The sequence below is a fragment of the Parasteatoda tepidariorum genome, chromosome 8 (assembly GCF_043381705.1).
Source record: "Parasteatoda tepidariorum isolate YZ-2023 chromosome 8, CAS_Ptep_4.0, whole genome shotgun sequence".
Classification (NCBI taxonomy): Eukaryota; Metazoa; Arthropoda; class Arachnida; order Araneae; family Theridiidae; genus Parasteatoda; species Parasteatoda tepidariorum.
The window spans coordinates 49,316,131-49,329,179 of NC_092211.1; the positions used below are offsets into that span (position 1 = coordinate 49,316,131).

The following is a 13,049-nucleotide window of genomic DNA, read 5'->3' on the forward strand; positions in this document are numbered from 1 at the left end:
TTTTTTTAATTATCTAATTGAGAATAAATTATTTTTTTAAGCATAGGTTTCTTTGTTGTATTTTTTTCATTAAACGTATTTATTTTTATTATAACAAATAGACTGCAATTACCTGCCGCGAGAAAATTATCGAGTTAATGAGCACATTATATTTTTTAAAGAGACCAAACAAATTTAAAGCGTAAAGAAATTAAGATTTTGCTTATAATTCAGCACACCTCCCTCCGTCCCCATGTTCTAAACAACTGCATTTTCACGAAGGGGGGCGTTGAAATGTTTTTTGCTCCTTAAGGGGGCGGCAACGTTAAAAAGGTTGAGAACCTATGGTTTAGTTGAAAGTGGCATAGCTTTTTTCACTCGTTTAATTCAAGTTTTGACAAAGTTTGAACTCTTTTTAGTCTATAATTAGGCAATTTAATTTCGTTAATTTTAGTTTTAGATGTTCAATTTAAATACATTTATTAAATATTTATTATTAAGATTATAGACAAAATTATTTTTCCTTACTTCTTCATCTGGAGAAGGAGTGTGTCCCTCAGGAGGCATGACGATTAATAATTCCACGTCTCCTTGTAAGGCTAGCCTCGGATCATCTTCAGCTGCCATATCCAAAATCCTGTTACCACCAAATACCAAACCAGATATCACTCCTTGGAATGGTCTATCTATTTTATTTTTTATTGTATTGAGTTTTCCTCCAATTTGGATCTTTGAATGACTGTTGAAAATAGTATGTTGACGACCTAAAACATATAAGTTAAAAATTACAATTTTGTAAAAACCTGCTAATTTATAAACGCTTGAATATGATCTGTCGAATGCTAATTTTGACACTTTATATTGATAACATACATAATTTTTCAAATCTTTATAAACATCATCTTGAAATTCTGAATACAGTTAAAAATGTTTAGAGTAAACAACGCACTATTTATAAGGAAGGAAATACGAATTGAAAGCTAAGTGAAAAACTTAATTGGAAATGCTTCAATTGTTAATTTAAAATTAATTGAAATACATCAGATAATTGCTCGTATTTTAACTCTGGTGAAGATTCCGTTGAACACTCAAAATATGTCTGACTTTACTTAGAAGTGTTTTTCTAAAAAGATAAAAGTTTTCATATTTAAATAAATTCCATTGTCTTTTTTGCAATAATCAATCGTGAACTGAACGCTAAAAAAGGACCAACTTGAATAACCTTTGATTTAATATTCGGATCTACACGTTCTAGGATTCAATCTTAATGGTTCGAGGGGGTGATCTCATATATGCTAATTAGTTAGTGCAGACGATATTTTAAGTTAAGAAATCAGACACAACCGTACTTTCGCTGAATAAACATACCTTTTTTTTTGACGAATTCGGATTTATGAACCCAAAAATATAGGGGAATAGGCGTAACCTCAGATATATGATCATCATAGTTTGGTCAGGAAAACGATCTAAAGTTTGGGTTCCTTCATTTTAATTTTACTTGCTGCGAATTTCGCCAAAACCCGAAAATTTTTTTAAGCGAATTAAAAACTTTTTGCACATAATTATAAAATTCATTTATCTAAAGATTATTCCATGTATAGAATAATATTTAGTAAATATTTATTAACTCTTACTACTTTATTTAATAACAGTTGAAAAAATTGTGTATTGCAAGACACAAAATTTTTTACATTATTATTAAAAAATGTAATTTTAAATGAGAAATTACAGAATTTGAGCGAATAGCTCCTGAGAAATCGAATTTTAAAAAATATTCATTTTAAATACACGATCAATATTTAAAAAGTTATTCAGGATAAAAAAATTTTTCTGGCGCACTGTATCTAAATTTCCCGTGGATTGTTAGAGCAAAGATTGCTTTCTAAGATTGCTTCTTCGCAGAATCCAATACAATCAGTCAGCTGAAAGTTAAGTATTCTTATAACAATATTAAAATCGATGATTAGCAAAATTATGCAAAAGTAAGTGTATACCTGTCGGTTGTTTAGTTCTCACATTATGGTCATCTATTTGTATGGTCGAGTTCGGACCAGACCGCGTAAAACGCACCACGTGATATTGCTGGTCATTAACGTTTACGCTAAGCTCGCCAATAGGATGGTCTTCGGTACCCATATTGTAGACCATAAAGACATTCCCATCAACCTAGAAAGTTTAAAATAAAAATAAACATATAGGTAATTTCATGTTGGATAACAAAGTAAGAAGAAAAAAATATTTCGAATTTCCATTTTCATAGTAGCGAGAGAATTTCTTCTGGTGTGTCTAAATCTGAATCCTTTATTACTTAAAATTACTTAAAACACTTTACTTCTTTAAAGTTTTGCTATATTTCGAAACGAAAAATTACTATATTATTCATAGATTTTTTAAAATTTAAGTTTCAAAATATTGTATGAACTCTTGCACTATATTTTCAATGTTATGGGTGATGATTTGAGATTAAATTTTGACTTCCACGCTATTTTTAATGTTATTACAAATTGAATTATGTGCAAATTTTTGTTCATGGCGTTTATAAATTATAAAACAGTTTTTTGACAAAAATAATTAAAAACAAAGATTAAATATGCTGACATAGCGTATAAGAAATCGGATAATATTATATTTACGCTATACTAAGAACTGCTTTTTCATTTCTACACAAAAATTTTTTAGAAATTTTACCGATGTTTTCAGTGTTTAATAGTATGTACTTATTGATTAATTTTTGTTTCACAAAAGACGGTAAAAATATTTCTTGCAAAATGATCCAAATAAGAGCAAAAAGTACGCTTGTCTTTCAATTATAAAAAAAAAATTATAAAAGTAAATTAAATTTTATGCAGTAAATTTTACGTGTTGAGAACTTTTTAAGTAAATTCTACGAAAACTGGAAATGCTATTAGTCTTCAAGTGTGAAAAGCGTTATTTTAAGGAAACGCTATTCACAGCTTGCACATGCCTACAAAATTTATATTCGATCAATGCAATAAGTATCGAATCTATATTTACAGGCCTGGTGAGCCATGGACCTACATAATGGACCTTTTCGAAAAATGTTTTCCAGCCCAAGTTTATCAAATTACGTAAAAAAAAAAAAAAAAAAAGATTTTAAAAGGAAATTACTTTCTTACAATATTTCTCTGGCTCGGCGGATCACAGTGAGTTTTATGAGTGTAGATCGAAACAGAAATTTTTAACGCTTGTTATTTAATTAATTTTTAGCTCTTTTAATTAATTAGCAGGAAATGGTTTTCGCAATCATTAGTTGCATTTTTCAATAGCTTAATGAATCTTTGTTTAAAATTATATTTTGAGTTTTCTTCTGTTTCATTTGTTTTACAGTAAACAGTGTACATAACGGTTTAAAAATTTTGCTAATTATTCTTTTATTTATTATAATTTGTTTTTGTAAAAATATTTCGTTGAAGTGGGACCATTCTGGATATAGTATTTTTGCCACATTTATTTTATATTAATGATAAAAAGCAATTCAAGTGCTTTTCTTTTTTTCTTTTAATGGTTTGTCACTTTTTGGATGTCCTATCGTGCAGGTCAAAATAAAGTTTTTGATTTAGTTTGAAATTCGGCATTCCATATAACATCTTGGCATTTCATAGAATATCGAAAACTTGTTCGCAAAATATGAAACGAACAAAAAATTTGCGTAGTGCCAAGGCATTCTATCGAATACCAAATGACAAATCGCAAAGTATATGAAATACATCATGAATTCTTAAAATTGACTAAATATTTTGCAGAATGTTAGCGTTTCATACATTGTGGTTACATATAGAACGCTTTTAATGACAATTTTTTTATCTTCTCAAAAGAATATTTGAGCATTTTCAAGGAATGAACGCCTTTTAAATAATAGCCATATCTTTTTTTTCATACTTTGACTAAAAAGCATTTACCTTTGTTCTATCAGGGGTCTGTCCAAGCATTTTGTGAAAGGTGTTGTTTTGGTAAAATTGTGAAAAAACTACTCTTAATTTGTGAATATATATTAAGCGTTAAGTCACATTTTTCAACCAGGGTCCTGCTCTTATGAAATTGTGTAAATAGGGTCCTGTTATTGCAAAAATTGCTAAAACTCTTTTCAAGAAGTTTTTAAATTGTAAATAAATACAAGATTATGTTCAACAATTACTGCTACTAAATTAGAAATGCAACATACAAATATTTGGTATTTAGTTATACTGTTCAACTCAGAATATTCTTTTCAGATGAATAGTGGAAACAAAATCACTCACATTTTTAATAATTTTTAATAATGACATATTTTAAATAACACAACTTAGTTATGTATCACTTTTAATGTGTTACGCATTAAGTAAACTTAAACAATTCTTAATTTAATAATATTTTTTTTTAAAAAGTGCCAGAAATAAATTTTTATTTACATAACATTCTATTAATTAATTTTATGAATAAATATAAACTGATCAATTATTTATTTACAAAAATATATATATATATATATAATTTATTATCAATAAGAATGTGCACACGATGTTTGTAAAACTAGAAATATTTTATTAGAATACTACAATTGGAATTTAAACTTTGAGAATCTTGGAAAACGTAGTTCGTTTCGAACCGTCTTCCTTTTTTCTTCTTCCCCTGGGAAGGGTTTATTCGATTAACAAAACAATGATGAAGATAAACAAATTTGTGAAGGGTCCGATTAAAAGATAAGTTATTTCGTGAAGGGTCCGTTTTTATGAAAAGATATTTTGTGAAGGGTCTGTTAACGGACCCAAATTCCTTCTAAACAGATGCGAGTAACAGATATAAGACATTTTTTAAAGCACTTACGATTTCAAGTTCCATGTAGTCGTTGCTACTACCACTGTCTATTCTAACTAGAACTGCATTGTCCGTCGAACTCATAAATCCGAGAGCTAACAAGTCACTTTTGGTGTCGGGTCTTTTATCTGTTGGGTAAGTGAAAGTGATCAGACCCCCTTTAGCACCAAACTTGTACGAAATGCTTTCTACAAAAAAAAAAAANAAAAAAAAAAAAAAAAAAAAAAAAAAAAAAAAAAAAAAAATACATTCATTTAGATATATAGAATTCAACAGAGAAACATTTGCACACGATTACAAAAAAAGCTACAATAATCACCGTCCGAACATGTCGGTCCTGTATAAGATGTCATATCACAGTCACAGGTGTAACTGTTCCACATCTGGACACAGATACCTCTATTCGCACATGCTGTTGTACTGCATTTGGTAACAGGACCTGAATGAATTGAAAAAAAAAAATTTAATGCCCAGAGTTCTCCCTAGTAATAAAAAAGGGCAGGACAGTTACTCTCTGAAAGGGGCACTTGGGGTTTTGAAAGGGCACTCACTTAACACCCTAAAAATTTACAAAAATGTGTAATATTATGTAATAACTGAAATTTTAAATTACTCTCTTATGCTATTTTATGTGTATGTTTCAAAAAATAATTATCTCGCATTATCAAAATACGAGGAAAATTTGTAGTTAATAAAAATAATTAAAGGCATGCTAGAAGGCAATCTCGGTGCAGATTTTATTTTCAAAAAAAGTAAATTAACAAAAAATGATTTATTGATGAAAAAAAATTGAAAGCTTTTTTCTATAATTTAAACGGAAAATTATGAGAAAATAAATATTTGAAAGATGCCTCTTTTTTTTAAAGGTATTTATTATTATAAAGGTAAATAGTATTAAAAATTGTTTCAAAATTTAAAACCAATTAAAACATTTATTTGTTAACCAGTTGCGAATAATCCTAACAAAATAAATATGTGTAATAGTATTTAGAACTAAATCTTTAAACACAGATAATTTTAACAGTGTGTAATTATTAATTGAACAGCGAATAAATTTTTTTTCAACATGGAATATTAATTAAAATGGCAGTGTTTTTAAGGGACAGCTGCTTGTTTTTACGAAAAGGGCAAAGAGGGCTCATTTTTTAGGATCAAAGGGCAAGCAGGGTGGGCCGCCATTCAAAAAGGTTTAGGGAGAACATTGTAATGCCTACAAATAGTTACGAGGCATATAAAATTTCGATTTTCCTTCTAGTCCACTCAAAATTTGTATGAATATTAAAGTTAAACTAAACTAAATTATGAAAGAAAATACAACTGTTTTAGATTTATCAAACGTTTTTTGTTAATTCAAGTCAGTGATATTCGATTTCATTTGTTAAATTAACAACCTAAAAAATAATTGATCAAGAAGTTTAGAAATGAAAATAAAGTCTAAAAAATTATTTTTTTGCACCATAAATAGGTTATTCATTTATTTTTGACTAACACATGTCTTATGGTAAGCAATAACGGTGGTGAGCTTATGGCTTGGAAAGAGAAAATAGTTTTTCAAAAATTATTATATTTTGGATAATATTCTAGTAATGTAAAACAATTTCGGATATTTTCATTTGGAGGTAGTACGTCGTCTTTTGTTTTCTAATTTGAAACCTAATTACTTGTTTGAACTAATTATATTTCAAAACTGATTTTTGAGCCAGCACAGCATGTTAGCGATTCAGTACGTAAACTTTTAATCACTAAATCGAAAATTGAAGCTATAATCTGACTTTTAATCGTTAGATCATTTGTTTAAGTTGATGAATATCAGATTTGATTTTTATCAAGATTATTCAAATTATTCAAACTAGATATTATTTGTAGACAGTTCAAGAATTTCTTTTGTCCGGAATAAGTATTATATAATAAGTAAATAATGTAGAAAAAGTTGGACGTTCAAATTAATGTTCTAAGAATTTAATCTTTCTTCAAATCATTGATTCAATCAAGGCTATTACAAATAGAAGCATGTGTTTGCAAATAAAAGCTTGCAAAATGTTTTGAATTGTTTGTTAGTTTTTGCTTTATTAACTTAGCTAGTTTAATGCTTGCTCTCATACAAAAAATATACTCAGCTCAAACAAAAAATATACTTAGGTGAAGAAGGCTAACTTCGATAGTCATAACGTAAACCAGTTCTCCAAGGCTTGGTACATTCCCTTTGCAACAAGGAAAAAGCAACATTTAGGGGCACATCAGAAGAGGTTTTTGAAACGGGGGGGGGGTTCACCCTCCTCTCTTCCCAACTACTTCTGGGGTTGGGGAAGAGTTGCGGAGGAAATGAGAAGCTTTCTCTCTTTATTTATTGTTGATTTTTTCTGCATTTTTGCACTATGCATAAACAGTACAGTACTATTAATTAAGATATTTCTTTAAGAATGCTTTTATATCATCCATGTTGCTTATATCTGCCAGCATATTTTGAGATAGAAAGAAAGAATTAAATGGCAGTGACGCTGATAACAGCGTATGCAATCATATATATAGAGTTGTTCAACAAAAGGTTCACAGGTGACGTACCACCTAACTATCACTTTGCTTCTTATGCGCATGCGCTGGATCTTTGCATATTTGATGTTCTGCTATATCTTAGTATGCTGCTCACCCAGTAAATTGTTTTTCTGATATGGTCTACAGCGAGCAATTCCTCGCGTTAATTATTTATTTGAAAAGCTATAATTCGTCTCCTATATCCTTTGGCTTAAAGATTCAAAATACGCAAAAATACTTAAACGATATTTGAAAAGTAATATAATTTTAATCTTTACAAATATCCTCTGATAACCACTCACAGATTTACAAAATTACTATTTATAAATATAACTGAATGAGACGGCCGTGACCAGTGACCGGTAACCGGCTGTAGTGCCGGTTCTGTAGTGCCAAGAAAGTAGTGTTCTGTAGTGCTAAGAGGGTAAATATAACGACGAATATTTAACAAATATTAAGCTGAACATTAAATCAGCATACCAGCACATCCTGAAGACACCAAAGTACTAGGTACTACAGCGTCTTTAATGGGATCAACAGTTTCTCCGTTAAGATCTAAAGAAGCGAGACATCCTTCAAATCCATGTTTTGATTGAACTAATTTAGGAAGAGATGAGTAAGAAATTCTTCGAACTCCACCCAAATACAACAGACCGTCAAGATCTAGGTGAACATTAGATCCTGTACTTGCAACTGTTGCAATCATGTCGTCTACCATCAAGGTATGCTGTTTAACGGATGGTCTCCCTAGAAATAATAAAAAAATTATGAAATTTTATTCCTTTCATAAACTGAATAATGAGATTGAAAATTTTTATTAGATTATATAGTTGGAATTAGATGAGTGGTTATGAATAGGTTAGGCATGGCGCAAATAATTTAAACGTTGTTACAAAGAATATTTTTAGTTTATCTCGAAAGTTAATACATTGCATAAGACGCACAAGTTAGTATGTCTTCTACTATAACAATCTGAATGAAATACTTACATTGAGAAAAGAAGTATGTCTGAACCAAAAGAATATGGTAAAATTTGCCGTGTTACTCTCTGGGAACACCAAAAAGCTCGGCTTTTAAATTTTAGTTTTTAATTAAAAATTCTCTTAATTAAGCACTTTAGTAATGATTTTGTTAAAATTAACAGTAAAATATGATTTCATAACGTATAATATAATTTGATAAATGTGGTAAAATTTAGTAATTTTATTATGATGTGATAGAACATGGCATTAAAACCATTTATTTGATAAAATTTATTTTTCAGATTACAAAAAAAAATTACTAGATTACTGAAATTTACTAAGTGATTAGAAAAAAATAACTTTTTTTACTAAATGTGTGGTAATGAGAACTATATTTTTGAAAACCAGAATTTCCGGTAAACCGTTACCATATGAAAGGAAAAAAACCAAATGAATGGTTTAAATACTGTATCTTTTTGTTTTATCAACCAAAATTATGATTTTTTTTTTATCAGAAGTGTCATTACTATACAATACGGTAATTTAACAGATTTTTTTTTTCGTTTTCATTAAGCAAAACTTTTTAACAACCAACAGTGCTCTTTGCTGATCGACACGTAGAAATTTTTGTAATATTTGGTGTCAGACATGTTGAAACACATCACACTAGTTACATGTAAAAAAATTCCAAATCAAGTTTCAGTAAAAGTTAAAGGCACTCAGTGTGCATGTACTTTCTTACCTTAAAATCAATTTGTACTGGATTAATCAATTTTGCGGATCAAAATCTGAAATAGCGCAATATTTTACAGTATTAATTACCGTAAAATTACTGAACCACTCTAATTAAATAAATATTGCTGTAAAAATTGCAGTATAATATTTTACGGTAAAAATGAATTTACGGTATAAAATGTACTTTAACTGATGATGCATCCAAAGTGCTGTTTCTTTATACCGGAATTTGATCCGGAATTTTTTACAGCGTAGTAAGGTTATCTTATAAGTCTTTTTAGTAAAAGTAAATGGAAATATTATTCTTTCGCATATTTTATAAATATAAAATAAAGTATAATTTTGTGAGACTTATCTCTTTTCTTTAATGTCCGAATGTAATTAAAAAAATTAAAAAAGCTATTTTGTTTGAAGTTCAAATAATTGTAACCTTTTATAAAAACCAAATCAACTTTTATGCGAAAAACTACTACAATTTCATTTCAAACATTTAAACTTTGAGTTGCTCGCTCTAACTCTGGAAAATAATAAAAATTATTCGTCGAAGTGAAAAGTTTCAGATAAAGCTTATAATGTATCTTCATTAGGTGCTCACGATTGAGTAATATTCCTCATTATGCATGACTATTACAGTTCCGTAAATTGACCATTAAACAGCATGAAAACTTCACTGATTTAAAGAAAATTTTGTCATATTATGTGACAAAATTAGACTTTCTTGAAAGACTTAATGCGTATATTTACACAGAGTATGATTTACTAAATTAGGAATGGAAAAGCTATTAAAGTTTATTGCTTAAGTACTGGTAATATGAATATATTTCATAAGGAATATTTAAATAAAGCTTAAAGTAAGGAATATTTATTCTTTTTTTTCTATCGAATAAAGTAGTAAGTTTACGGTTAGTTATAAACCTATATAAATACGTTACTTTTAAAAAATAACGAGTGAAAATACAATACGTAGTATGAAATAGTTACTGAGACATAAAAAGGCATAGTTTAGGAAAAGTAACAAATATAATATGTAAAAAAGGTAACGAGTAAAATGCATAGGTAAAAGTTCAGAAACGATCTTAAAGACCCTGCGATCTTAAGAACTATGCTTTTCAAATAGAACCAAAAATAGAAAATTATTTTCTTTCCTTTAGACCTAAAACAATAAGCACAGTGCTTTTTTAAAGGCAATGACTTCAGCTTATTACGAAAGTGAAGCGCCCTACCTTTGAAATATTAGATCTGAAGAAAGTAAAATTGTTTAATTTATATCTGTCTGAAAAATGTAGTTTCTAAAATATTAATTAATTAATTTGTGTAGGTTAGTTTAGTCGGAGAGTGTTGAATGCCGACTACAAATTCGATAAAATTTCGATTTAAATTCTGCTGAAATTGGCAAAAAATGTTTGAAACTTGTATTGTCATTCAGCACAGAGCTTCTGTAAAAAATATAAGCACCCTAGATAGTAAGTGGTCAAAATTTGTATTTACGTTTCTTGATCATGTGGTAAGAAATTTAGTTTCTAACGGTGGGGAAACGATACAAACCTAGATTGTCACCAGACACAGAGCTCCATCAAAGATAAGTGTAATCTAGTTAGTCACAAATGGTCAAAACACAAATGGTTGCTAATAAAATCCCATTGGTGATAATATAAATTCAATTTTTTGTGGTCAAAAAATGACCGGCTCTGTCATCAGGCAAGGAGCTCTAGCGATGATTTGAGTTGAAAGAGGTCGTAATTTTGATCGATGTTTTCATAATAATAGGACCCTCTGGTGATAATAGGCCCATAAATTCTTTTCTAGTGGTCAAGAAACGTTAAAAATTTGCATTGTTATCAAGCAAGAAGTTACAGTAGAGATTTAAGAGCTGTAACTGTTCGCGGAAATTTTTATTTTAATATCCTTCTCTCATCAACATGTGTAAAGAAAACGCAGTAATTAAAATAAAGTACAGAGTGTAAATTTTAAATAAATTGTATGAAAAAAATAATATTTTTTCTTTCAAGGTATAAATTATTTTATTAGATTTTGTTAGATAGAAGCATAATTGACTTTGATGGTTGAATAAACTATCGTTTTAACCCCTTAACGATCAGTTAATTTTCAAGAAAGCGCTCATAAAAGTGCCTATTTTGCAAAATACACGTATTTGATTAGTGCTGTCCGCTAGTTTAAAATAAACTATCTACAATTACCTTAAACATATCCTGGTACTGCCATCTGGTGTGTAAAATGAGAAATAAAATGTTTTCTGGGCAAAGGAAATGAATTAGTTTTATTCTTATTGGCGCATTACTACTGAACACTTCAGCCCGGAAATTTCACGGGAGCGAGAAATAGAGGGCGAATCCTCACCCCGTCATTTTTACGGGAGTGAGAAGGAAGGGGATAAGTCTAGGGCTTCGTTGATCACTTAATAAAAAAATTTAAAATAAATAAAAAATTTACTGATTGAAGACGATTATTTCACCACGTTGATCATCTAGTCCCTTTTTTTTTTATTTTTGATGAATATAATGAAGCTTGAGTGACAAAATTTTTTAAGCTAACTGAGAGGAAGAAATCGAATGTATCCCCATCCCCCCAAAACGGCGTATTTGATAAAAGGCCAAAAAAATAATTACAGCGGAAAACGTTCTATTAATTCAGCTATGTTGTTATCAAAGATATATGTAAAGTTAGTACTTACAATGAAATAGATAACATTTCAAGAAAAATAGTATTCAATTGCGAGAAACAGTGTTGTGAAATACAGTTGGGGTAAGACCTTATTTTTCTAAAATAAAGAGTTCGAACAATTCATAAGAAATAAATTTAAATAAATGAATTTTGAGAATAAAAAAAAACTTTTTGTTAACAGCAAAAATGGCTTTACTAAAACTTACATTGAAAGTAAAAAGTTTAATTAACGAATGAACAAAAAAGAATAAAAGAACCAAGTAGTGAAATAGCGAAGTAAAATTAAATTATTATCATGCATGACTCTACACTATTACTTTGTATTACTGAACGCATCATCGGAAGAACAGAATAAACAGTTTAAATTCCATATTACATTAATATTACATATTACATTAAGTTACATTTAAGGTATCCGACTACCTTCGGGACAAAATTTTTGAAAAATAAATATTTTTCACAACATTATTGCAATTTATATTGTATATTAATTTAAATAAACATATTTAATAGAGAAAATTTTAATATACAGGAAATTTTTTGTTTAAAGAGTATTTTTTAGATAATTTTAATGAAAATAACTCATTAACGGAAAACACTCTACACAAAAAACTATTGTACATGCAGCTATCAAACTTTTTGAGCCGTTTCGTATAACCCTCTGAAGTGTTATGAACCTCAACTTAAATGATAGCATGAAATTAAAAAAATTTATGGAGTGTTAAGCATATTTTTCCATTTTTTTTCACATTTTCTTCACATTATCTACTGCAAAATATCTCATAAAACAAAAAATAATACAGTTATCTGAATTCTGGAGGTCTGTTACATAACCACCAATACAAGAAACAATCTCTGAAAGTTTGAAGACAAATTTATTATAATTAGTTGAGTTATCTTGTTTTCCGTAGACAAAAAACAGCAAAATTGTCATTTTGAGAAAAACACAATTAAAGTTTATAATTACATTTTTTCTAAAAACTATGAATGTTTGTCAGTAGGAAGTTATTATATTTTATAGGGGGCACATTCCTTCACACATTTTCTTAGTTTTATTTAACGTAGCGATATTTTAACGTATTATTTAGCGATATTTTAAAGTATTTAGTGAATAACATCAAAAGTCTACTACTTATAAAGCATTTAACACAGGAACAATTTTTTATTAAACAACCATCTTACTGTATTTTCACACTTTAATATATATGTCTAAATATAGTTTTTATTAATAATTAGAAGTAAAAAATATTTTTTATAATATTTATAATAGCTCAAATCTAGAATTTTCTTCTAAATGCAATTTGTTATCATAGCAAACCGGACAACATAATGAAGCTAATATCA

At 28.6% G+C, this 13,049-nt stretch overlaps 1 protein-coding gene across 2 annotated transcripts in view; it reads right to left on the reverse strand.

Moving 5' to 3' along the window:
• Positions 1–13,049, reverse strand: part of LOC107455130 (neurexin 1-like) — a 272,802-nt gene that overhangs the window by 7,510 nt on the left and 252,243 nt on the right. For both annotated transcript variants that reach the window (XM_071183981.1, XM_043044530.2), the window contains 5 exons: positions 7,807–8,073; positions 5,114–5,233; positions 4,804–4,982; positions 1,974–2,145; positions 508–743 (listed from right to left, as the gene is read on the reverse strand). In XM_071183981.1, coding sequence (XP_071040082.1) covers positions 508–743; positions 1,974–2,145; positions 4,804–4,982; positions 5,114–5,233; positions 7,807–8,073 — 974 coding nt within the window. The remainder of the gene's footprint in view (positions 1–507; positions 744–1,973; positions 2,146–4,803; positions 4,983–5,113; positions 5,234–7,806; positions 8,074–13,049) is intronic.